General features: G+C 42.9%; 1 protein-coding gene and 1 long non-coding RNA gene across 2 annotated transcripts in view; both read left to right on the forward strand.

The window, feature by feature from the left end:
- Nucleotides 1-17,059, forward strand: part of LOC139565556 (uncharacterized) — a 42,882-nt gene extending 25,823 nt beyond the window's left edge. Inside the window, exon 2 of the long non-coding RNA XR_011672928.1 lies at nt 16,907-17,059. This is a non-coding gene — a long non-coding RNA (uncharacterized lncRNA). The remainder of the gene's footprint in view (nt 1-16,906) is intronic.
- Nucleotides 17,060-17,787: 728 nt separating this feature from the next.
- On the forward strand, nt 17,788-18,827 carry LOC139565547 (E3 ubiquitin-protein ligase RNF182-like). The gene has a single exon (XM_071386005.1). The coding sequence runs from the start codon at nt 17,898-17,900 to the stop codon at nt 18,708-18,710; it is 813 nt and encodes a 270-aa protein (XP_071242106.1). The 5' UTR covers nt 17,788-17,897; the 3' UTR covers nt 18,711-18,827.
- The last annotated feature ends 4,753 nt before the right edge of the window (nt 18,828-23,580 follow it).

Raw genomic sequence — 23,580 nt, forward strand, 5'->3', positions numbered from 1 at the left:
GATGCCCAGGTATTTCTTACAGTCCCTCCACGCTAGTAGGGTGCTGTAAATCACAAATGTTTTGGCTATGTTGCCCACTTCACTAAAGTTATTAATGAATATAGTTGAGCTTAGTGGCAATGAACCACAGGATTGGGCTTCTATCTGGATCCATGTTGACTCTTGTCTGTTTGTGATCCATGTTAGCATGTTGCGGATTTGGGCAGACCAGTAGTACAATTGAAGGGAGGGAAGGGCAAGACCGCCCTTAGATTCAGGTTTCGATAGAGTGGAGAGCTTGATCCTAGGTTTTTTATTGCCCCATATAAATTTGGTGATGCTTTGGTTAATTGTTTTGAAAAAGGAAGCTGGGAGATAGCATGGGAGCATCTGAAATAAATAGTTCAGTCTAGGGAGGATGTTCATACGGATTACATTAATTCTTCCTACTAAGCTAATTGGGAGGGAGATCCAGGTTTGGAGGTTGTTTTTGATTCGATCCAGGAGTGGAAGATAATTCTCCTTGAAAAGCCTATTCAGATCTGGTGTTATGAATATCCCAAGGTATTGAAACCCCTGTGTCTTCCATTGGAATGGGCATAGTGTCTTCATAGAACTGGTGAGTGTAATATTGAGAGGGCAGACAGTGGATTTGTTAAAATTAATCTTATAACCTGAAAACGTGCCATACTGAGCAATTGTGTCTAAAATGTGAGGAAGGGATTTCTCAGGGTTGGATATGTAGAGCAAGACATCATCCGCGTAAAGCGAAATCTTGTGCTGCAGGCCGCCTGCAGGAACACCTGTAATACTTGGATTGCTCCTTATCAACTCTGCCAGAGGCTCCGCCCCCAACAAGTAGAGCAGGGGGGATAGCGAGCACCCTTGTCTTGTGCCCCGTCCCAAAGGGAATCTGTCAGAGTTCAGTCCGTTAGTAGTCACCATGGCATTTGGATGAGAGTATAGTGATTTGATCCATTTAATAAAGTTTGGGCCCATATTGAACTTTTCTAAGACTGAGAACAAAAAGCTCCACTCCATCCTGTCGAATGTATGATTTTTAAGTAATTAATTTGCATTTTATTGCATGACATAAGTATTTGATACATCAGAAAAGCAGAACTTAATATTTGGTACAGAAACCTTTGTTTGCAATTACAGAGATCATACGTTTCCTGGAGTTCTTGACCAGGTTTGCACACACTGCAGCAGGGATTTTGTCCCACTCCTCCATACAGACCTTCTCCAGATCCTTCAGGTTTCGGGGCTGTCGCTGGGCAATACGGACTTTCAGCTCCCTCCAAAGATTTTCTATTGGGTTCAGGTCTGGAGACTGGCTAGGCCACTCCAGGACCTTGAGATGCTTCTTACGGAGCCACTCCTTAGTTTCCCTGGCTGTGTGTTTCGGGTCGTTGTCATGCTGGAAGACCCAGCCACGACCCATCTTCAATGCTCTTACTGAGGGAAGGAGGTTGTTGGCCAAGATCTCGCGATACATGGCCCCATCCATCCTCCCCTCAATACGGTGCAGTCGTCCTGTCCCCTTTGCAGAAAAGCATCCCCAAAGAATTATGTTTCCACCTCCACGCTTCACGGTTGGGATGGTGTTCTTGGGGTTGTACTCATCCTTCTTCTTCCTCCAAACACGTCGAGTGGAGTTTAGACCAAAAAGCTCAATTTTTGTCTCATCAGACCACATGACCTTCTCCCATTCTTCCTCTGGATCATCCAGATGGTCATTGGCAAACTTCAGACGGGCCTGGACATGCCCTGGCTTGAGCAGGGGGACCTTGCGTGCGCTGCAGTATTTTAATCCATGACGGCATAGTGTGTTACTAATGGTTTTCTTTGAGACTGTGGTCCCAGCTCTCTTCAGGTCATTGACCAGGTCCTGCCGTGTAGTTCTGGGCTGATCCCTCACCTTCCTCATGATCATTGATGCCCCACGAGGTGAGATCTTGCATGGAGCCCCAGACCGAGGATGATTGACCGTCATCTTGAACTTCTTCCATTTTCTAATAATTGCGCCAACAGTTGTTGCCTTCTCACCAAGCTGCTTGCCTATTGTCCTGTAGCCCATCCCAGCCTTGTGCAGGTCTACAATTTTATCCCTGATGTCCTTACACAGCTCTCTGGTCTTGGCCATTGTGGAGAGGTTGGAGTCTGTTTGATTGAGTGTGTGGACAGGTGTCTTTTATACAGGTAACGAGTTCAAACAGGTGCAGTTAATACAGGTAATGAGTGGAGAACAGGAGGGCTTCTTAAAGAAAAACTAACAGGTCTGTGAGAGCCGGAATTCTTACTGGTTGGAAGGTGATCAAATACTTATGTCTTGCAATAAAATGCAAATTAATTACTTAAAAATCATACAATGTGATTTTCTGGATTTTTGTTTTAGATTCCGTCTCTCACAGTTGAAGTGTACCTATGATAAAAATTACAGACCTCTACATGCTTTGTAAGTAGGAAAACCTGCAAAATCGGCAGTGTATCAAATACTTGTTCTCCCCACTGTAAATACTAGCATATAAATATCATGAAATCACAAGTCCAATACAGCAAATGAAAGATACGCATCTTGTGAATCCAGCCATCATTTCCAATTTTTAAAATGTTTTACAGCGAAAACACAATATGTATTTCTATTAGCTAACCACAATAGCAAAAGACTCAACCGCATATTTTCACAATTTTTTTACCGCATAGGTAGCTATCACAAAACCGACCAAATAGAGATATAATTAGTCACTAACCAAGAAACAACTTCATCAGATGACAGTCTTATAACATGTTATACAATAAATCTATGTTTTGTTCGAAAATTTGCATATTTGAGGTATAAATCATAGTTTTACATTGCAGCTACAATCACAAATAGCACCGAAGCAGCAAGAATAATTACAGAGAGCAACGTGAAATACCTAAATACTCATCATAAAACATTTATGAAAAATACATGGTGTACAGCAAATGAAAGATAAACATGTTGTGAATCCAGCCAATATTTCAGATTTTTTAAGTGTTTTACAGCGAAAACACAATATAGCATTATATTAGCTTACCACAATAGCCAAACACACAACCGCATTCATTCACCGCAAAGGTAGTGATCGCAAAAAAAACAACCTTGACCAACTTCATCAGATGACAGTCCTATAACATCAGGTTATACAATACACTTATGTTTTGTTCGAAAATGTGCATATTTTGAGCTGAAACCCGTGGTTATACATTGTGAAAATGTAGCAACTTTTTCCCAGAATCACCGGATATATTTCTGACACTCACCTAATCTGACCAAATAACTCATCATAAACTTTACTAAAAAATACATGTTGGACAGCAAATGAAAGATACACTAGTTCTTAATGCAGTCGCCATGTTAGATTTTTAAAAATAACTTTACCATAACAAACAGCTTACGTTATAGCGAGACAGCGCCCGCAAAAAGGAAGGAAAATACGACTAAACATTTTCCACAGAAATACGAAATAACATCATAAATGGTTCTTACTTTTGCTGAGCTTCCATCAGAATCTTGTACAAGGATTCCTTTGTCCAGAATAAATCGTTGTTTGGTTTTAGAATGTCCTCTTCTCCTGTCGAATTAGCAACCTTAGCTAGCCAAGTGGCGCGAAGATGTCCATCTTCACCTAACGCAGAGAACGGAAAACTCCAAAACTCCCGATAAACGTTGAATAATCTGATAAAACTATATTGAAAAAACATACTTTACGATGATGTTATCACATGTATCAAATAAAATCAAAGCCGGAGATATTAGCCGTCTATACCGAACGCTTTTCAGAAGCCAATGCTGATGTCCTTCCCGCGCCTTGGTAGACAATGGAATTAGTGGTCACGTCATTCCAAGAGCTCTTGTTCGACCTCAGATCAAGCTAGACACCCCATTCCACCTCCCACTGCCTGTTGACATCTAGTGGAAGGCGTATGAAGTGCATGTATATCCATAGATTTCAAGCAAATGAATAGGAAGGCCCTGGAACAGAGCATCGATTTCAGATTTTTCACTTCCTGTCAGGAAGTTTGCTGCAAAATGAGTTCTGTTTTAGTCACAGATATAATTCAAACGGTTTTAGAAACTTGAGAGTGTTTTCTATCCAATAGTAATAATAATATGCATATTGTACGATCTAGAATAGAGTACGAGGCAGTTTAATTTGGGCACGATTTTTTACAAAGTGAAAACAGCGCCCCCATATTGACAAGAAGTTTTAAGGTGCATCCTTTCTAACCTGTGAAAAACTCACTAAAACCAAAATAAAAAGACCCCACACAATAAATAAAACACAGTATTAACGCAACTAACAAATAGTCATAATAGGTGGGTTGTGTGTGGGTGCTGGCGTGTGAGGTAAAACGTATGGTAAAATGGCCAGGCCTTACTTAATTTGGGCGCTCCCTTAACAGCCGGATCCGGGCACCTTTATAGTGTATAGTATACAGTCTCAATAACTTCTCTCCTAAGGCACCTGCCTCAGGAAGCCTGTCAAAGGGAGAGATACAGAATCATTGGTAAACATGTAAAAAAAACTTGGTAGCGGACATTCCATCAGTCCTGGAAGAAAGAAAATAAACATGTACTTAGTTTTCACTATGCTACATTTTATTCAGTCCAAAAAAATGTATAATTCTCGAACTTATTGCATCTTGGGCAGGAAGCCTTGATAAAACCATGCACATCCAGAATCATACTTGAGACACTTCAGATAGTTAAACCTCTCTGGGATAGGCGTCCCGCTGGCAGGACAATTTCCGGTGAAACTGGAGGGCGCGCATTTCAAATAAATAATCTGTTTTATATCGGTTAAAAGCTTACATTCTTGTTAATCTAACTGCACTGTCCGATTTACAATAGACTTTACAGTGAAAGCATGCCATGCAATTGTTTGAGGACGGCGCTTCATATCAAAATACTTTTCCACCAGCACAGGTTTCATAAATTCACAAATAGCGATTAAATATTCACTTACTTTTTGAAAAACTTCCTCTGATTTGTCATCCAAAAGGTCTCAGCTACAACATGTAGTGTCATTTTGTTAGATAAAATCCTTCTTTATATCTCAAAAAGTCAGTTTAGTTGGCACCATCGATTTGAGTAATCCACTCGTTCAACATGCAGACAAAGGAATCCAAAAAGCTACCGCTATACTTTGTTAAAACAAGTCAAAATACGTTTCTATTCAATCCTCAGGTACCCTAAAATGTAATTAACTTCTTACAGCTGATATGACAACAGCCAGTGAAAGTGCAGAGCGCCAAATTCAAAAATTACAGAAATACCATAATTAAAATTCCTCAAACATACAAGTATTTCACACCATTTTAAAGATACACTTCTTGTTAATCCCACCACAGTGTCCGATTTCAAATAGGCTTTACAGCGAAAGCACCACCAAACAATTATGTTAGGTCAGAGCCAAGTCACAGAAAAACACAGCCATTTTTCCAGCCAAAGAGAGGAGTCACAAAAAGCAGAAATAGAGATAGAATTAATCACTAACCTTTGATGATCTTCATCAGATGACACTCATAGGACCTCATGTTAAACAATACATGTGTGTTTTGTTCGATAAAGTTCATATTTATATAAAAAAATAAGAGTTTACATTGGCACGTTATGTTCAATAGTTCCAAGACATCTGGTGATTTTGCAGAGAGCCACATCAATTTACAGAAATACCTATCATAAATGTTGATGAAAATACAAGTGTTATACATGGAACTTTAGATAAACTTCTCCTTAATGTAACCGCTGTGTCAGATTTCAAAAAAGCTTTACGGAAAAAGCAAACCATGCAATAATCTGAGTACGGCGCTCAGAGCCCAAACAAGCCAAAAAGATATCCGCCATATTGTGCAGTCAACAGAAGTCAGAAATAACATTATAAATATTCGCTTACCTTTGATGATCTTCATCAGAATGCACTCCCAGGAATCGCAGTTCCACAATAAATGTTTGTTTTGTTCGATAATATCCGTCATTTATGTCCAAATAGCTCCTTTTGTTAGCGTGTTTGGTTAACAAATCCAAACACACGAAGCGCGTACACTAGGAGCAGACGAAAAGTCAAAAAGTTCCGTTAAAGTCCGTAGAAACATGTCAAACGAAGTATAGAATCAATCTTTAGGATGTTTTTAACATAAATCTTCAATAATGTTCCAACTGGAGAATTCCTTTGTCTTCAGAAATGCAATGGAACTCAAGCTAACTCTCACATGAATGAGCGTGGCCAGCTCGTGGCTCTCTGGCAGACCTCTGACTCATTCCCCTCTCATTTGGCCTCGCTTCACAGTAGAAGCATCAAACAAGGTTCTAAAGACTGTTGACATCTAGTGGAAGCCTTAGGAAGTGCAACATGACCACTATCCCACTGTATCTTCAATAGGGAATGAATGAGTTGAAAAACAACCAACTTCAGATTTCCCACCTCCTGGTTGGATTTTTTCTCAGGTTTTTGCCTGCCATATTAGTTATGTTATACTCACAGACATCATTCAAACAGTTTTAGAAACTTCAGAGTGTTTTCTATCCAAATATACTAATAATATGCATATATTAGCAACTGGGACTGAGTAGCAGGCAGTTTACTCTGGGCACCTCTGGGCACCTTATTCATCCAAGCTCCTCAATATTGCCCCCAGCCATAAGAAGTTAAACTATAATATTTAATACGGAATGAATTATGTTCAATAGGAAAACGATATTAGCAGGTGCGCGTCCTCTTCGTTGCCCGCGCACAGACTGATTTCCAAGTCTGTATCCCAGTACTAAAACTCATAATTCTTCCTCGTTTGGGAAGAAACAAGCCGGAAACCTTGAACAAAGCCTACTGACATCCAGTGGAAGCCATAGGAATTGCATACTGGGAGCTGGATTTAATTTTTTCCCTATACGTTCTAATGGAAGAGCATGGGCTCTCAAAGAAAAACCAACCAGAATAATTTGTTCCAAAATTCTCCTACCATATCTATTGTTATAGTCTATTACATTATTTTAACATTTCTACAAACTTCAGAGTGTTTTCTTTCCAATGGCACCAATTATATGCATATTCTGTCTTCAGGGCCTGAGCAACAGGCAGTTTACTTTGGGCACGTCAGTCAGGTGGAAATGGAGAAAAAATAGACCCTAGCCTGAAGAAGCTTTCTTGTAATCTTATCATTTTGACCTGTTGCATTGACATATGTGACTGACCCCCTTGATTTGGTCTTATGTAGCAACATTTTAAGTTGTGTTATTTACATTGGATAAAAGCTGAGACAAACCGGTATATCATACACTGCATTTGAGGAACAATGGTAAAGTAATTCTGCTTTGAAAGTTGAACTTGTAACCTCCCTTTTGAGAAATTGGCCTTTGAAATTTTTGATACACCTACTGGAGAGCCCTCCTTTATCTACACCCATTCAACATTGTTTACACCCTCTTAAGCCAGTCCCACCCATCTCTTTAAGGATTCACATGTGAGATCATGTGCTAAACAGTGAGTAGTAAAGATTAAGACTAAAAGTGGTTAACCTCTCCAGGGTATGTGGGACGGTAGCGTCTCACCTCGTCAACAGCCAGTGAAACTGCAGGGCGCCAAATTCAAAACAACAGAAATCCCATAATTAAAATTCCTCAAACATACAAGTATTTTACAACATTTTAAAGATACACTTGTTGTAAATCCAGCCACAGTGTCCGATTTCAAAAAGGCTTCACGACGAAGCACACCAGATGATTATGTTAGGTCAGAGCCAAGTCACAGAAAAACACAGCCATTTTTCCAGCCAAAGAGAGGAGTCACAAAAAGCAGAAATAGAGATAAAATAAATCACTAACCTTTGATGTTCTTCATCAGATGACACTCATAGGACTTCATGTTACACAATACATTTTGTTAGGTAAAGTTCATATTTATATCCAAAAATCTGAGTTTACATTGGCGCATTATGTTCAGTAGTTCCAAAACATCCGGTGATTTTGCAGAGCCACATCAATTTACAGAAATACTCATAATAAACATTGCTAAAAGATACAACTGTTATGCATGGAATTTTAGATCCACTTCTCCTTAATGCAACCGCTGTCAGATTTCAAAATAATGTTCCAACCGGAGAATTCCTTTGTCTTCAGAAATGCAATGGAACGCAAGCTAACTCTCTCACGTGAACGCGCCTGGTCATCTCGTGGCTCTCTGGCAGACCTCTGACCTCATTCGCCCCCATTTCACAGTAGAAGCATCAAACAAGGTTCTAAAGACTGTTGACATCTAGTGGACGCCTTAGGAAGTGCAAAATGACCCCATTTCCACTGTATCTTGGATAGGCAAAGAGTTGAAAAACTACAAACCTCAGATTTCCCACTTCCTGGTTGGATTTTTTCTCAGGTTTTTGCCTGCCATATGAGTTCTGTTATACTCACAGACATCATTTAAACAGTTTTAGAAACTTCAGTGTTTTCTATCCAAATATACTAATAATATGTATATCCTAGCATCTGGGCCTGAGTAGCAGGCAGTTTACTCTGGGCACGCTTTTCATCCTGACGTGAAAATACTGCCCCCTACCCAAGAGAGGTTAAAGTAATAGCCTACAATCAGGAAAAATTGCAGGTAAACAGCAAGTATCCAGATAAAAATATTTTATAAATATTAGATGACGCTTACCCAGATACACTTGTCTAAATTAATGGGTCATATGAAAGAAATGCTATAACCCCCAGCCACATCTGGATGGGTCTCTACAGAAGGTGTTAACTGTACAGCGAAATGGTTACTTGCATAGTAGCAATATCCAAAATAGATAGTGTCAATATTTAAAAAATGATATGTACAAGAACAATATCGATAACGATATCAGTGATAGATGAGTGTAATGGAGACGCTGTGAGTCGAGAAGCAGGTGAAACATTTAATAAAGCAACAAACATGAAACAAGACAACATAACAGTGGTGTTTACGCATGAACACAGGAAAAATACTGACTGAGGAAGGAACCCAAGGGAGTGACAGATATAGGGGAGGTAATCAGGAAGGTAATGGGGTCCAGTTGAGTATCATGATGATCTGCAGGTGCGCGTAATGATGGATACCAGGACCGGTGGTTAGTATACCAGCGATGTTGAACGCCGGAGGGGAGGAGCAGGAGTAGACGTGACAGTACACCCCCCCCCCCCCCTGACGTGCGGCTCCTGCCGCAGGACGACACCAGCCAGAGGGACAACCCTGAGGATGAGGAGCGGCCTGGTCTGTGCTGCGAAGGTGGAAATCACGGATAATGTTGGGATCCAGAATGTCCTCCACCGGAACACAACACCGCTCCTCTGGGCCATACCCCTCCCAGTCCACCAGGAAATGGAGCCAACACCCACAACGTTGGGAGTCCAGTCGGGATCTGACGGCATATGCCGGACTCCCCTCGATGTCCGGGGGGGTGGAGGGGTGTCGTGGGGACAGTATCAGCTAGGGGACCAGGAACCACCAGCCTGAGAAGGGAGACATTAAAAGAAGGTGAGATACGGTAGTCACCACGTTGACCCTCCGGAGAACCTTGAACAGCCCCACAAACCGGGGGCTCAGTTTCTTGCAGGGCAGGCGGAGTGAGAGGTTCCTGGTAGAAAGCCAGACACGATCCCCAGGCTGGAACACAGGGGTCGCACTAGGGTGGCGTTCTGCCTGCTCCTTTTGATGGTGGACGGCTCGCTGGATTCTCAAGTGACCATCGCTCCACACTTCTTCTGCTTGCCGGAACCACTCATCAACCGCAGGAGCATCGGTCTGGCCCGGGGTCCACGGAGCCAGGGCCCAGAACACACTGCAAGGGGGTCAACCCAGTGGAGGAGTGACATAGCGAGTTCTGGGCATACTCTGCCCATGGAAGGAATTGTGCCCACTCTCCCTGCCGGTCCTGACAGTGACTCCTCAGGAACCTCCCCAGCTCCAGGTTCATCCTCGCCACCTGCCCGTTGAACTGAGGCCGGTGCCCGGAAGTGAGGCTGACCGTGACACAGAGCTTCTCCATTAAGGCTTTCCATACCCGTGATGTGAATTGGGGACCACGGTCGGAGACAATGTCCTCCGGGAAGGCCATAATGCTGGAAGACCTGCTGGAAGAGTGCCTCAGTGACCTGGAGAGCAGTAGGGAGACCAGTAAGAGCGATTAAACGACAGGATTTTGAAAATCTATCCACAACCACCAAAATGGTGGTGAAACCATCAAAGGAGGGGAGATCTGTAACAAAGTCAATGGATAGATGGGACCAGGGATGCTGAGGCACAGGAAGGGGAGGGAGCTTCCCTGTTGGAGCATTCCGGGGGGATTTGGTTTGGGCACATACGGAACAGAAGTTGACGTAGCAAGTGACATCCTGTGCTAAGGTGCGCCACCAGTATTCCCCAGAGATGGATTGGGTAGTGTGAGAAATACATGTATGTCCAGCGACAACAGCTGTGTTTGCCCAGGTCATCAGCCAGACCCTTATCCATGTAGGAATGTAAATGTGCTCGGGAGGAGAGTTGGATGCGGGCCCCCTCTCCAGAGCCTGGCGGATGTCCACATCTTCATCCCAGACCACAGGAGCTACAACTCAGGAGGATGGGATCATAGGCGCATTCTGGACAGGACCCCCTCCCGAATTGTAGAGGTGGGACAGGGCATCGGCCTTGGTGTTCTTTGAACCTGGGTGATAGGTCAGCGTGAAGTCAAACCTTGTGAAGAAAAGGGCCCACCTTGCTTGGTGCGGATTCAGCCTTCTTGCTGTCCGTATGTCCTCCAGGTTCTGATGGTCGGTGAGAATGACAAATGGTTCATTGGTGCCCTCCAGCCAGTGTCTCCACTCCTCTAATGCCAACTTCACCGCCAGGAGCTCACGATCACCGACGTCATAATTCCTCTCTGCAGGGAACAGTTTCTTAGAGTAAAAAGCACACGGGTACAACTTCTATGGATTACCCTGTTGTTGAGACAGAACTGCCCACACGCCTACCTCTGAAGCATCCACCTCCACCACAAAGGATATCGTGGGATCTGGATGTTTGAGCAATGGGGCGGAGATGAAACATCCCTTGAGTAGACAGAAGGCCTCGTCGGCTGCTGGGCTCCACAACAACCTACGAGGCCTCCCTTAAGGAGAGAGGTGAGAGGACTGGTGACAGAGCTGAAGTTCTTGATGAAATGACGGTAGAAGTTGGCAAACCCCAAAAACCATTGTAACCCCTTTATGGTGGTTGGGACTGGCCATGAGCTGATGGGGCTGTCTGGTGCCCCTGCCCCATCTACCTTCTTGTCGTCCATCCTCATTCCCTGCAGGCTGATTTGGTAGCATAAGAAGGAGACAGCCCTCTGATGAAATTGGCACTTCTCATCCTTGACCTACAGGTGGTTAGCCAGGAGCCATTCCAGGACTGCTCGAACGTGAGTGATGTGATCCTCCAGGTTAGCCAAGTAGATCAAGATGTCTTAGATATACATGACCACCTGGAGTCCGAGCATGTCCCTGAACACCTTGTTAATGAATGCCTGGAACACTGACAGAGCATTGGCTAAGCCAAATGGCATCACCAAGTACTCGTAGTGACCACACATCGTGCTAAACGCAATCTTCCACTCATCCCCCTCCCGGATACGGATGAGATTGTACGCACTCCACAGGTCTAGTTTGGTAATAATCCGGGACCCGCGGAGCTGTCCGATGGCTACTGGCAACAACCAGAGAGGGTACCGATACGTTGTGATAATCTCATTGAGTCCACTGTAGTCAATTCATGGCCACGAAGAAGAAACCAGCCGACGCAGGAGAAGTGATCGTGCGGATAAAACCTTGTTGGAGCCCCTCTTGGATGTAATCCTCCATGGCCTGGGTCTCAGCCACCGACAGAGGGTAGATGCGTCTGCACGGAGGTGCTGAACCTGCAAGCAGGTCGATGGCACAGTCCCAGGGGCAATGAGGAGGAAGACAGGCGGCGCAGGTCTTTGAGAATACCTCCCGCAGGTCTTAGTATACCTCCAGGATGTTGGGCTGAAGGGCAACCACAGGACTCTCAACTGACGTGGAACCACAGGGGACAGGGAAGCAGGTAGATCATAAGTCTGTCATAAGTCACCAGTCTGTGATTCTCATCCTCGACCATAAGAAGGTAGGGTTATGGCGTTGAAGCCAAGGGAGGCTAAGGATGATCTTGTGAACTGGTGCACTGGTAATGCAGAAGGGGATGTTCTCCTGATGAGTGGACTCCACGGTGAGGGTGAGGGGTTGGGTGATGTGTGTGACGGTTCCAGATCCTAATGGTCAACTATCGAGGGCTTGAACCGGAAAAGGAGAGGAGAGCGGGTATGAGATGATATTAAGAGAGGAGACAAGGGTCTGGTCAATAAATTTAGCCGCGTCTCCCTGGAATCCACTAATGCTGTAGACACAGTACATGAGGGACAGTCAACTAGTGTGATGGACACCAAAAAGAGCCTAGCAGAAAGTGATGAAGATGGAATACTCACTGCTGCCCCAGGGGGTGGAAGATCACGTGACCGTCCCTCTGCTCTTGTGGATCCCGGAATCGAAAGTGCCGGACACCGCTGGAGCTTGTGCCCTCCTTGCCCACAGTACAGACAGAGCTCCAGCTGTATCGATCTGCGGTGCTCCGCCGCGGGGAAGCGTGTGACCCCTACCTCCATGGGTTTAGGCTCTGATCCCGAGTGTTCGCTAAGGGGGGGAGAGATGTGATGAGAGTACTGACACTCACGAAGTGGGTTATCCAGACGGATGACCATCGCAATGAGTTTGTTTCAAGGTGAGGTCGTCGTGTCGACAGGCCAGTTCCGTCTGGACCTCCTCACGCAGACCTCTTCTGAATAGCATATGAAGCACCAGCTCATTCCATCCGCTGGAATGCTGCCACTGTCCGGAAGGTGAGCGCATACTCGGCAGCCGTCTGGTGCCCCTGCCGTATTTGAAGTAGACACTCACCCCCCCCCCCCCCCCCCTCTCTGCCCTCCGGGGGATGATCGAAGATACATTTAAATAGAGCCATGAACCCCTCATAGGATTCTAGCTCCTCCTCTCTCCCATACGACCGTAGCCCATTCCAACGTCCGCCCAGTCATCAGAGAAATAACCGTGACAACCTTGGTCCTCTCGGTGGTGGGAGCTCCCATCTGATATGTAAAGAAGAGGGAGCACATTAAGTAGTAAGCCACGGCATTTGGATGAGGTACTGTCATATTTATCTGGGAGGGACAGACGGGCATCGCTGACCTGAGCGGGTTGCTGAATGGGCTGTTGTGCTGGCTCGCTGGGTCGGCTGGTTGTAGAGTATCCTCCGTTAGTTGAAGGCAAGACCTCCCGGGTGTGTTCGAAACATTGCAAACTGCGAAGAACCTCTTCCATATCCGTCCCCAGTTGTGCCTGCTGGTCATGGTGTTAACGTAGAAGGTAACCCTGCTTGTCGACCATCTGAGAGATATTTGGTTTTCCTGCAGCTTCCATTGTTTGAGTCAGTATTCTGTAACGGAGACGCTGTGAGTCGAGAAGCAGGTGCAGGAGAAACATTTAACCTTTAGGGGCCACGGGTGCCGCTAGCGGCACTCCTCCCACATTCCACTGAAAAGGCAGAGCGGCAAATTCAAAAAAGACATTTTTTTAAAATATTTAACTTTCACACATTAACAAGTCCAATACAGCATATGAAAGGTACACATCTTGTGAATCAAGCCAACATGTCCGATTTTTAAAATGTTTTACAGGGAAGACAAAATATGTAAATCTATTACACCACTTTTCTACCTCCATCAGTGTTTTACTCCATCACCAGCTATCACTAATTCGACCAAATAAAGATATATATATAGCCACTAACCAAGAAACAACTTCATAAGATGACAGTCTGATAACATATTTATTGTATAGCATATGTTTTTTTTTTTAAATGTGCATATTTATGGTATAAATCATAAATTACATTTCAGCTACAATCAGAAATTGCACCGAAAGCAGCCATAACATTTACAGACACCAACGTCAAATAACTAATTACTCATCATAAAACATATCTGAGAAATACATACTGTGCAGCAATTGAAAGACAGGATTCTTGTGATTCCAGACAATATTTCAGATTTATTAAATGTTTTATAGCGAAAACAAAATGTAGCGCTAAATTAGCATAGCCACGCCAGCCAGAACCAGCTGGGCGCCCACGACCAGTTCACATGCACACCGATATATGAAATAGCATTATAAATTGGATCTTACTTTTGCTGAAATTTCATCAGAATGTTGATCAAGATGTCCTTAGTCCAGATGAGTCGTTCATTACATTCAGAATGGTACCTTTCCCACTTCATTTAGCATGGGTACTAGTCGCGTGGCACGGATCTCTCCAAGTAAACAAAGTCACACGACGGAACACGACAAAACTCCCGAAAAAATTCAAATAATCTGATTAAACTATATTGAAAAAACATACATTACGATGATATGGTCTCATTTATCAAATCAAATCCGAGCCGGAGATAGTTGACATCCGAAACGGCAGCAAAACAAAACACAATCTCTCTTCAAAGTCGCGCACTTCAGACTTCCGGAAATGGACGGTCACGTCAAAGAAATAGGTCTTATTTCACGTCAGAACAAGATAAACACAAAATTTCTCCTCTGACGTCCTATTGACACCCAGAGGAAGGCGTGTGAGGTGTGTTTCGGGTCATAGGTGGCATGACCATGTATAGGCAGAGCGTTGAAGCGAGCATAGACATCTTGCATTCTACTTCCTGCTCAGGGAAAGTGCTGCCAAATGACTTGTGTTCAACTCAGAGAAAAAATTCAAACGTTTTTAGAAACTAGAGGTTGTTTTCTATCCAATGGTACTAAAAATATGCATATTGTACTAGCAATAATTGAGTACGAGGCCGTTTAAAAATCATACGATTTTCAGCAAAAGTGAAAATATCACCCCTTGTCCCCAACAGGTTAATAAAACAACAAACATGAAACGAGACAACATAACAGTAGAGTTTACACATGAACACAGGAACAATACTTACTGAGGAAGGAACCCAAGGGAGTGACAGATATAGGGGAGGTAATCAGGAAGGTAATGGAGTCCAGGTGAGTATCATGGTGGAACCCAGGACTGGTGGTTAGTATACCGGCGACGTTGAACAACGGAGGGGAAGAGCTGGAGTAGGCGTGACAATGAGGTAGTTATATGCAGGATCAAAAAATAATAATACTAGCAGCAACATATGGCGTGTGTGTTAGGAGAGAGTCATTTGAATAGAGGCAATGCAGATAACGCTGATGACTGGGAACGCGCCCAGTTTGGACTCATCAGACCAAAGGACAGATTACCACCGGTTTAATGTACATAGCTCATGTTTCTTGGCCCAAGCAAGTATTTTCTTCTCATTGGTGTCCTTTAGTAGTGGTGTCTTTGTATCAATTCGACCATGGAGCCCTGATTCATGCAGTCTCCTCTGAACAGTTGATGTTGAGATGTTACTTGAACTCAGTGAAGCATTTATTTGGGCTGCAATTTCTGAGGCTGGTAACTCTAATGAATTTATCCTCTGGAACATAGGTAACTCTGGCTCTTCCTTTCCTGTGGCGGTTCTCATGAGAGCCAGTTTCATCATAGCGCTTGACTTTTTTTTGCAACTGCACTTGAAGAAACTTTCAAAGTTCTTGAAATGTTCCGCATTGACTGACCTTCATGTCTTATAGTAATGATGGACTGTCATTTCTCTTTGCTTATTTGAGCTGTTCTTACCATAATATGGACTTGGTCTTTTACCAAATAGGGCTATCTTCTGTATACCACCCCTACCTTGTCACAACACAACTGATTGGCTCAAAAGCATTAAGAAGGAAAGAAATTCCACAAATGTACTTTTAACAAGGCACACCTGTTAATTGAAATGCATTGCAGGTGACTACCTCATGAAGCTGGCTAAGAGAATGCCAAGAGTGTGCAAAGGGTGGCTACTTTGAAGAATCTCAAATATAAAATATATTTTGATTTGTTTAACAACTCTTAAGGATTAGCCCCTTTTTTAAAGTTATGTCTAAAATGACACATCCAAATCTAACTGCCTGTAGCTCAGGCCCTGAAGCAAGGATATGCATTTTCTTAGTACCATTTGAAAGGAAACACTTTGGAGTTTATGGAAATGTGAAAGGAATGTAGTAGAATGTAAAACAATAGATCTGGTAAAAGATAATACAAAGAGAAAACCAACCAATCTTTTGTATTTTCTTGTACCATCATCTTTGAAATGCAAGAGAAAGGCCATAATGTATTATTCCAGCCCAGGTGCAATTTAGATTTTGGACACTAGATGACATCAGTCTATGTGCAAAGTTTTAGACTGATCCAATGAACCATTGCATTTCTGTTCAAAGTTTTGTATCAAGACTGCCCAAATGTGCCTTATTTGTTTATTAATAACTTTTCATGTTCAAAATTGTGCACTCTCCTCAAACAATAGCAGGGTATTCTTTCACTGTAATAGCTACTGTAAATTGAACAGTGCAGTTAGATTAACAAGAATTTAAGCTTTCTGCCAATATCAGATATGTCTATGTCCTGGGAAATGTTCCTCATGCTACTCGTATTAGCCTACGTTAGCTCAACCGTCCCGTGGAAGGGACACCGATACCGAAGAAGTTTCACATTTTTTTGGTCACTACATGATTCCATATGTTATTTCATAGTTTTGATGTATTCACTATTATTCTACAATGTAAAAAATAAAGAAAAAACCCTTGAATGAGTAGGCTTGTACAAACTTTTGACTGGTACTGTATGTGCACAGGAGGCAACAGCTTAGACCGCTAGATCGTCCTAGGCCTCTACTGTGTGGTTTTATACTTGTTTTTGATTCCCAAATGTTCACTGACAAATATTCCTTTGTGTTCTTTCCACAGAGGAGTGACCATGCTGCTGTACCAGTGTCCTAAGAATACCAATACTGGCAATACCACTACCCCTCTCTAGCTTGATCGATCGACAACCACTCACGCAAGATTTCCTGACGGATATAATCCAATTCATCCCTCCATATTTTGGATATTCCGATCGAAGCAATAGTGACACAGGCAAATTTGAAAATGGTTCCAGCTCCCTGTCCACTTGTGTATGTTTTCTGTTTACGCACTTTACACATCACAGGGACTTTCAAAACCAGTAGGTTCTCTCAGTAAATTGTTGGAATGGTTTTGTCATTGGAAACTCATCTGCAGATCTGAATTTGTACCAAATCTGCAGACAGACATTGTATGTGCAGAGTAACCATGAGAGCATTGCATTGTATGATAGCAGTAGATAACTGCAAAAGAACCCCTCTGATCCGAAGTCTGCCTGCGCTACGTTAGGGTAGGGACCAGTCCAAATCTGTCTTCCCCAATCCTATGCCCTCAAACACTAATTTAGCACTATACTGTACATCGTTGTGAAAGTAAAACCAATCAGCATGCTCAACTGTACGAACTCAGTTATTCAGGGTATTCACGACCAGACAAAAATATATATCAGGGCCTGATTGTTCTCTTTGCAACCTAGGTGTCAATATTTGCGAAGTAATACCGTATGTGAATGTATTTTTACTGTGAAAAGGTGTAAAAAAAAGTATATTTGTGCCATCATATCAGTGTCTTAAATCATAATTTTTACCCCGCTTCTTGTGAGCTATAATGTGGACAAAAACAAATAACAGTCTAAAAATAACATTCACTATCTTCACACTTGAGAAAAAAATCATATAAATCTTGAATCAGGGACAAAACTTTACCGGGCAGCTGCTGTTGAATCAGTGCAGGGTGACGCCTTGGAACATTCACCATTCCTGGCTAGCGCTGCTGCATCAGCACCTGCATTCCTGGCAATCTGGGCATTCCGCCCTCCCTTGCCTCTCTCAGGATGAACCAGAAGTTTGAGAAGTTGGACTTGCAGACGGACCAGCGCTGCCAGCCTCTGGTCTACACCGTGGAGGAGCTGGAGTGCAAGATTTGCTATAACCGCTACGACACGCGCACCCGCAAGCCCAAGGTGCTGGGCTGCCTCCACCGCGTCTGCGCCAAATGCCTGAAGAAGATTGTGGAGAACTCGTCCCCCAGCATCGTCAGCTGCCCCTTCTGCCGCCACGAGACGCACGTGCCCTACGAGGAGATCTGGCTGCTGCAGGACGACAGCAACATCCTGGCCATCCTCACCTATCAGGACCGGGCCAGGAAGAGTGGCGGTTCCATCACCCCTGGCGGGGAGGTACTGCTCACCCCAAGCAGCCTGAGCGGGAGCGGAGGTGGAGGGGACGGCTGTGGTGGTGATTCTGGGGGTGACTGCGTCACAACCGGCGAGCAGTCGCATAGCTCCTCCGACTGCCTGGTCATCACCATCATGGAGGTGCCGGGCGAATCGCAGTCATCGGACTCCATGAGCATGCTCAATATGGTGCGCCTGTACCGGCCCGCAAGCCTGGCCTCGCTGCCCTGCAACATGCCCTTGCAGAAGTGCGGGGCTTGGACCTCGCGCAACTTTCCCAGCTTCCTAATCGGTGTCCTGTGTCTGGTCTTCTTCTCGTCGCTGCCGCTGGGCATCTACCTGCTGATGATCCAGCAGCTCACCCTGGGCGTCATCCTGGTCAGCCTGGTGCCCTCCACCCTAGTTCTGTGTGTGTTCTATGGCTTCTGTCAATGCCTTTGCCATGAGATCATGCAGTCAATAGCTACATAGTCACGTCCCCACTTTACTCCCCTCCCCTACTCAACCCCCTAATACCAATGTATGTCTACCTGTGGACATGACATAGCGAGACCTGTAAAAGACCAAACCAAATCACTGATGCATATCTACAGTGCCGTGAAAAAGTATTTTCTCCCTTTCTGATTTAACCCTACTTTTGCATATTTTTGATACTGAATGTTATCAGATCTACAACCAAAACCTAACATTACATAAAGGGAACCTGAGTGAACAAATAACACAACAATTACATATTTATTTCATTTATTTCATAAACAAAGTAATTGCCCCTTCACACTCAATAACTGGTCGTGCCACCATAAGCTGGAATGACTCCAACCAAACGCTTCCTGTAGTTGTTGATCAGTTTCTCACATCGCTGTGGAGGAATTTTGCCTCACTCTTCCATGCAGAACTGCTGTAACTCAGCGACATATGTGGGTTTTCAAGCATGAACTGCTCATTTCAAGTCCTGCCACATCTCAATTGGGATTAGGTCTGGACTTTGACTAGGTAATTCCAAAACTTCAAATGTATTGCTTTTAGCCATTTTCATGTAGACTTGATTGTGTGTTTTGGATCATTGTCTTGCCCCATGGCCCAGCTGCTCTTCAGCTTCAGCTCACAGACAGATGGCCTGACATTCTCCTGTAGAATTATCTGATACAGAACATAATTGATGGTTCCTTCTTTTAAGGCAAGTCATCCAGGTCCTGACGCAGCAAAGCATCCCCAAAGCATCACACTAACACTACCATGCTTGGCCGTTGGTATGCGGTTCTTACGGTGGAATGCAGTGTTTGGTTTTTGCCAGGCATAATTGGACCCATGTCGTCCAAAAAGTTGACTCAAGTTTGCCAAAAAGCACTTGGAAGCACTTGGATGATCAAGACTCTTGAAATAATGTTCTATGGACAGATGATTCAAAAGTGTAAGGGGGCAAATACTTTTTCACTGCACTGTATATCCCCTCTCCTTTGTAAAATACACCCCTACCCACCCCTTTCTTTCTTATTTCCCACTTCAGATAATACCAGCACTAAAACGAACAATTCCGAGTGACCACTTGGATTAGGATGTAGGGCTTTCCACTGGAACATTCGAGACAAGCCAACCTGTGCAACGCCCATGACCCGATGAATGGTTTTCTAATTACACAGCTCAACCTGCATCAGATTGCTGTTGTTTGTGTTTATACGGCTTACCGGAATGGGCTTTAGTTATTGTGACGATCACTAAACTGTATTGTTCAAAAAGAATACGACCCTCTCATGCTCTACTATGGCAATGACTGCACATACACTGTTAACCTTATCGTGGTAGAATACCTATCTGCTCGACCTATGGGATACGGACTATGAAAATAGTTTTAGGGATGTATTCAGACATACAGCACAGTCTCCATGTATACTGTTGAAGTTCCGAGTTGCCTTTGTAAGGCATGTCTGTCTGTGCCCCTGCAGTAACTTAATGTTGTAATATGAACTTGTCTGTGTTATTGCATTTGGAATGGACAAACCGCCTAACGCCTAAACTGTTACTAGATATTTCAATAAAGACTCAAGACACTTTTGTGATCTTTGCCATTATTTTTTTTACATGTCTCCCATAACCCACACTTCATGGGCAACTATCCAATCTGCAGTTTTAATAGGCTACAATCACATTCCTTATACTTCACAATTACAATGGAATAAGTATTATGTAAAAAGCACCAAAAAAATTATGCAATATATGTTGGTTCTTGCATCATTTATTTAGACATGGAAGACAAGACAAAGCTACATACATTGCTTGAATTAAACTACCCTCAGGAGACTGGAGAAATCAAAATATTATCCCACAATATGTGTAGCTGTTTATGCAGAAGAATTTCCCCCAGTGAAAAGTGTACCATTTGGTGATGTGTGAATCACTGGATTCAGTTGCAGCCCCACAGACCCATTTTGCTAAATTCCTGACATTTTGCTAACTCGATGAGCTAATTTTTGTGACCTTACTCTGAAGACCTTGGCACGTGGAAACACCCGTGCGGCATCGAAGGTCCTCAGCTCTTCAAAGCTTCTAGTTAGTTATCACTGGAGCGCAACTTGAAGGAATACCTGTCTAGCACGATCAAATGCTGCTAATTATAAGAAACCCCACGTAGCATTAGATGATGTCAACCTTGGAGACCGGGGTTCGTTCTCCGTGTCCATCCTTTCTACTCTCCCCTCTTGATCATTCTACCTTTACGTTACCCCTTTTACTGTTTCAATTAAACACTTTCCAAAAACACAATTTTAGATTTGATTAGAGAAGCATAATGAACCTCTGTCAAAACTTGAGGCAAACAGACAGAGTTTCATTCCACAACGCTATATATCAGTTTTTCAGAAATTTAGGTAAATTTGTTTTTTTTTGTTAAAGATTGGTGTGTTTTTTCACTATCTAATCATGGCATGGCAGATATGTTCAATGACAGACATGCATTTGTTTGAAATCTATTACTTGACGGTTTCATTTCAGAGAGACAAAGAACCATGGTGTTTTTATGCAAAGTGCTATATATCCGCCTCACTCAGTGAAACAAGTAGTACTGCTAGTAAGTAAATGCCTTCGTCTTAAGATAGCTAGGTGAGACAACCACATATCACAGTCCAATATACAGGATACGAACATTCCATGCCAGCTAAACAATGGCTTGCAAAAGTATTCAGAACCCTTGGATTTCTTCACATTTTGTTGTGTTACAAAGTATGATTAAAATTGATTTAATTGTATTTTTTTTTGTCAACAATCTACACAAAATACTCAGTAATGTCAAAGTGGAAGAAATCGTTTTTTATTAGTATTAACATACATTTAATAAATAAAATATAATTGTTGCCTAAGTATTCACACCCCTGACTCCATACAGGTTAGAAACACATTTGGCAGTAATTACAGCTGAGAGACTTATTGGGTAAGTGGAAGACCTTTGCACACCTGGTGTGTGAAATATTTGCCTATTATTCTTGCAAAATTCTTCAAGCTCTGTCAAGATGTTGGGGATCATGGCTAGACAGCCATTTTCAAATATTTCCATCATAATTCAAGACGATTTAAGTCAACACTATAACTTGGCCACTTAGGAACATTCACTGTCTTCTTGGTAAGCAACTCCAGTGTAGATGTGGCCTTGTGTTGTAGGGTATTGACCTGCTGAAAGGTGAATTCCTCTTCCAGTGTCTGGTTTAAAGCAGATTGAAGAAGGTTTTGCTCTAGGATTTTGTCTGTGCCCATTTCTATTTATCCTGAAAACTCTCCAGTAATTGTCCAATGTCAAGCATATCCATACTATGATGCAACCACCACCATTCGTTTAAATAAGGAAGCAGTTACTCAGTGGTGTTGTGTTGGATTTGCTCCAAACATAGGGCTTTGCATTTAGACCAAGTGTATTCCTTTGACATGTTTTTTTTTTTTGCGGTATTACTTTAGTGCCTTGTTTTGGAATATTTGTATTTTCACTACAATGTTGTTGATCCATCCTCAGTTCTCTTCCATCACAGCCATTGAACCCTGTAGCTGTTTTAAAATCAATAATGGCCTCATGGTAACATCCCTGAGAAGTTTCATTCCTGTCCTGCAGCTCAGTTGAGGAGGATGACTGTATCTTTGGGGTGTCTGGGTGGTTTAATAGATAATGCACAGCATAATTATTAACTAGACCATGCTTTACGAGATATTCAATGTCTGATTTGTTATTGTTACCCATCTACCAATCACTGCCCATCTACCAATCACCCACAGCCCTTTTTTATGAGACTTTCAAAAAGCTCCCTGGTCTTTGTAGTTGAATCTGTCCTTGAAATTCAGTACTGAGGGACCTTACAGAGGTTGTATGTATGCGGGACATAAGAAGGGTTAGTCAGCCTAGTGGTTAGAGCGTTGGGCCATTAACCGAAAGGTTTCTGGTTGAATCTCTGAGTTGGCAAGATAAAAAATATGTTGTTCTGCACCTGAGCAAGGCAGTTTCCCTTTCATTTAAAGAATAATGTCAGCCCCAATTATTTCACACTGAGTGAGTCCATGTAACTTGTTATGTTATTTGTTAAGCCAAATTTTACTCCTGAAATAATTTAGGCTTGCCTAAACATAGAGGCTGAATACTTATGCAACGACTATATTTTAGTTATTTAATTTCTTATTCAACTTTTTTATTAAATCACATTTTTCTTCCACTTTGACAAAGTATCGTTGACAAAAAATTACAATTAAATCAATTTTAATCACACTTTGTAACACAATAAAATTGGAAGAAATCCAAGGGGTCAGAATACTTTTGCATTTAGCATTTTTCATATACATTTGAAATCTACAGTATGAATAAAAAATCTTAGAACTGTAACATTTTACACACACATGAAAGTACCCACAAGCAATCATTTCTGATTAAAACATACAAATGGATAAAGCGTTTTGGAAATAAACTATTCAGTTGTCTGTCCCCAATTGACGTAAAGTACTTTTATTTTGGAAGAAGAGCAAGAGACCAAATGGTTCCATGGGCCTCAGCTGCTTGGGTTGGCCTAAATGAAAAGTGTTTCCCTGAAGACCAGTTCCTGCCAGTGCCAGCGAGGAAAGACTAAGCAGGGGGGTGTGGAGGAGGAGCCGAATACTGAGGGTTTATCCTGAAGTTCCTCAGTTGTATTCAGTCTTGTGTCGAAGGCTGTCAACTTGGCCATAGGCTATAAGAAAGCATGAGACCCTGGGGAGTCTTTTCAAAACAGAGGTGAGTTAGCTATTTGTCTGTTGACGTTTGGTGATTGGTAAATTGGTAAGTAGCTAATAACTCTTGATTCCAGATTCCTGTATTTTGTGTTTCATATGTGGTCAT

The sequence above is a fragment of the Salvelinus alpinus genome, chromosome 2, assembly GCF_045679555.1.
Source record: "Salvelinus alpinus chromosome 2, SLU_Salpinus.1, whole genome shotgun sequence".
In the NCBI taxonomy this organism is placed as follows: Eukaryota; Metazoa; Chordata; class Actinopteri; order Salmoniformes; family Salmonidae; genus Salvelinus; species Salvelinus alpinus.

Coding starts and splice junctions, on each gene's coding strand:
- LOC139565547 (XM_071386005.1), top strand. CDS start 17,898: ATGAACCAGAAGTTTGAGAAGTTGGACTTGCAGACGGACCAGCGCTGC.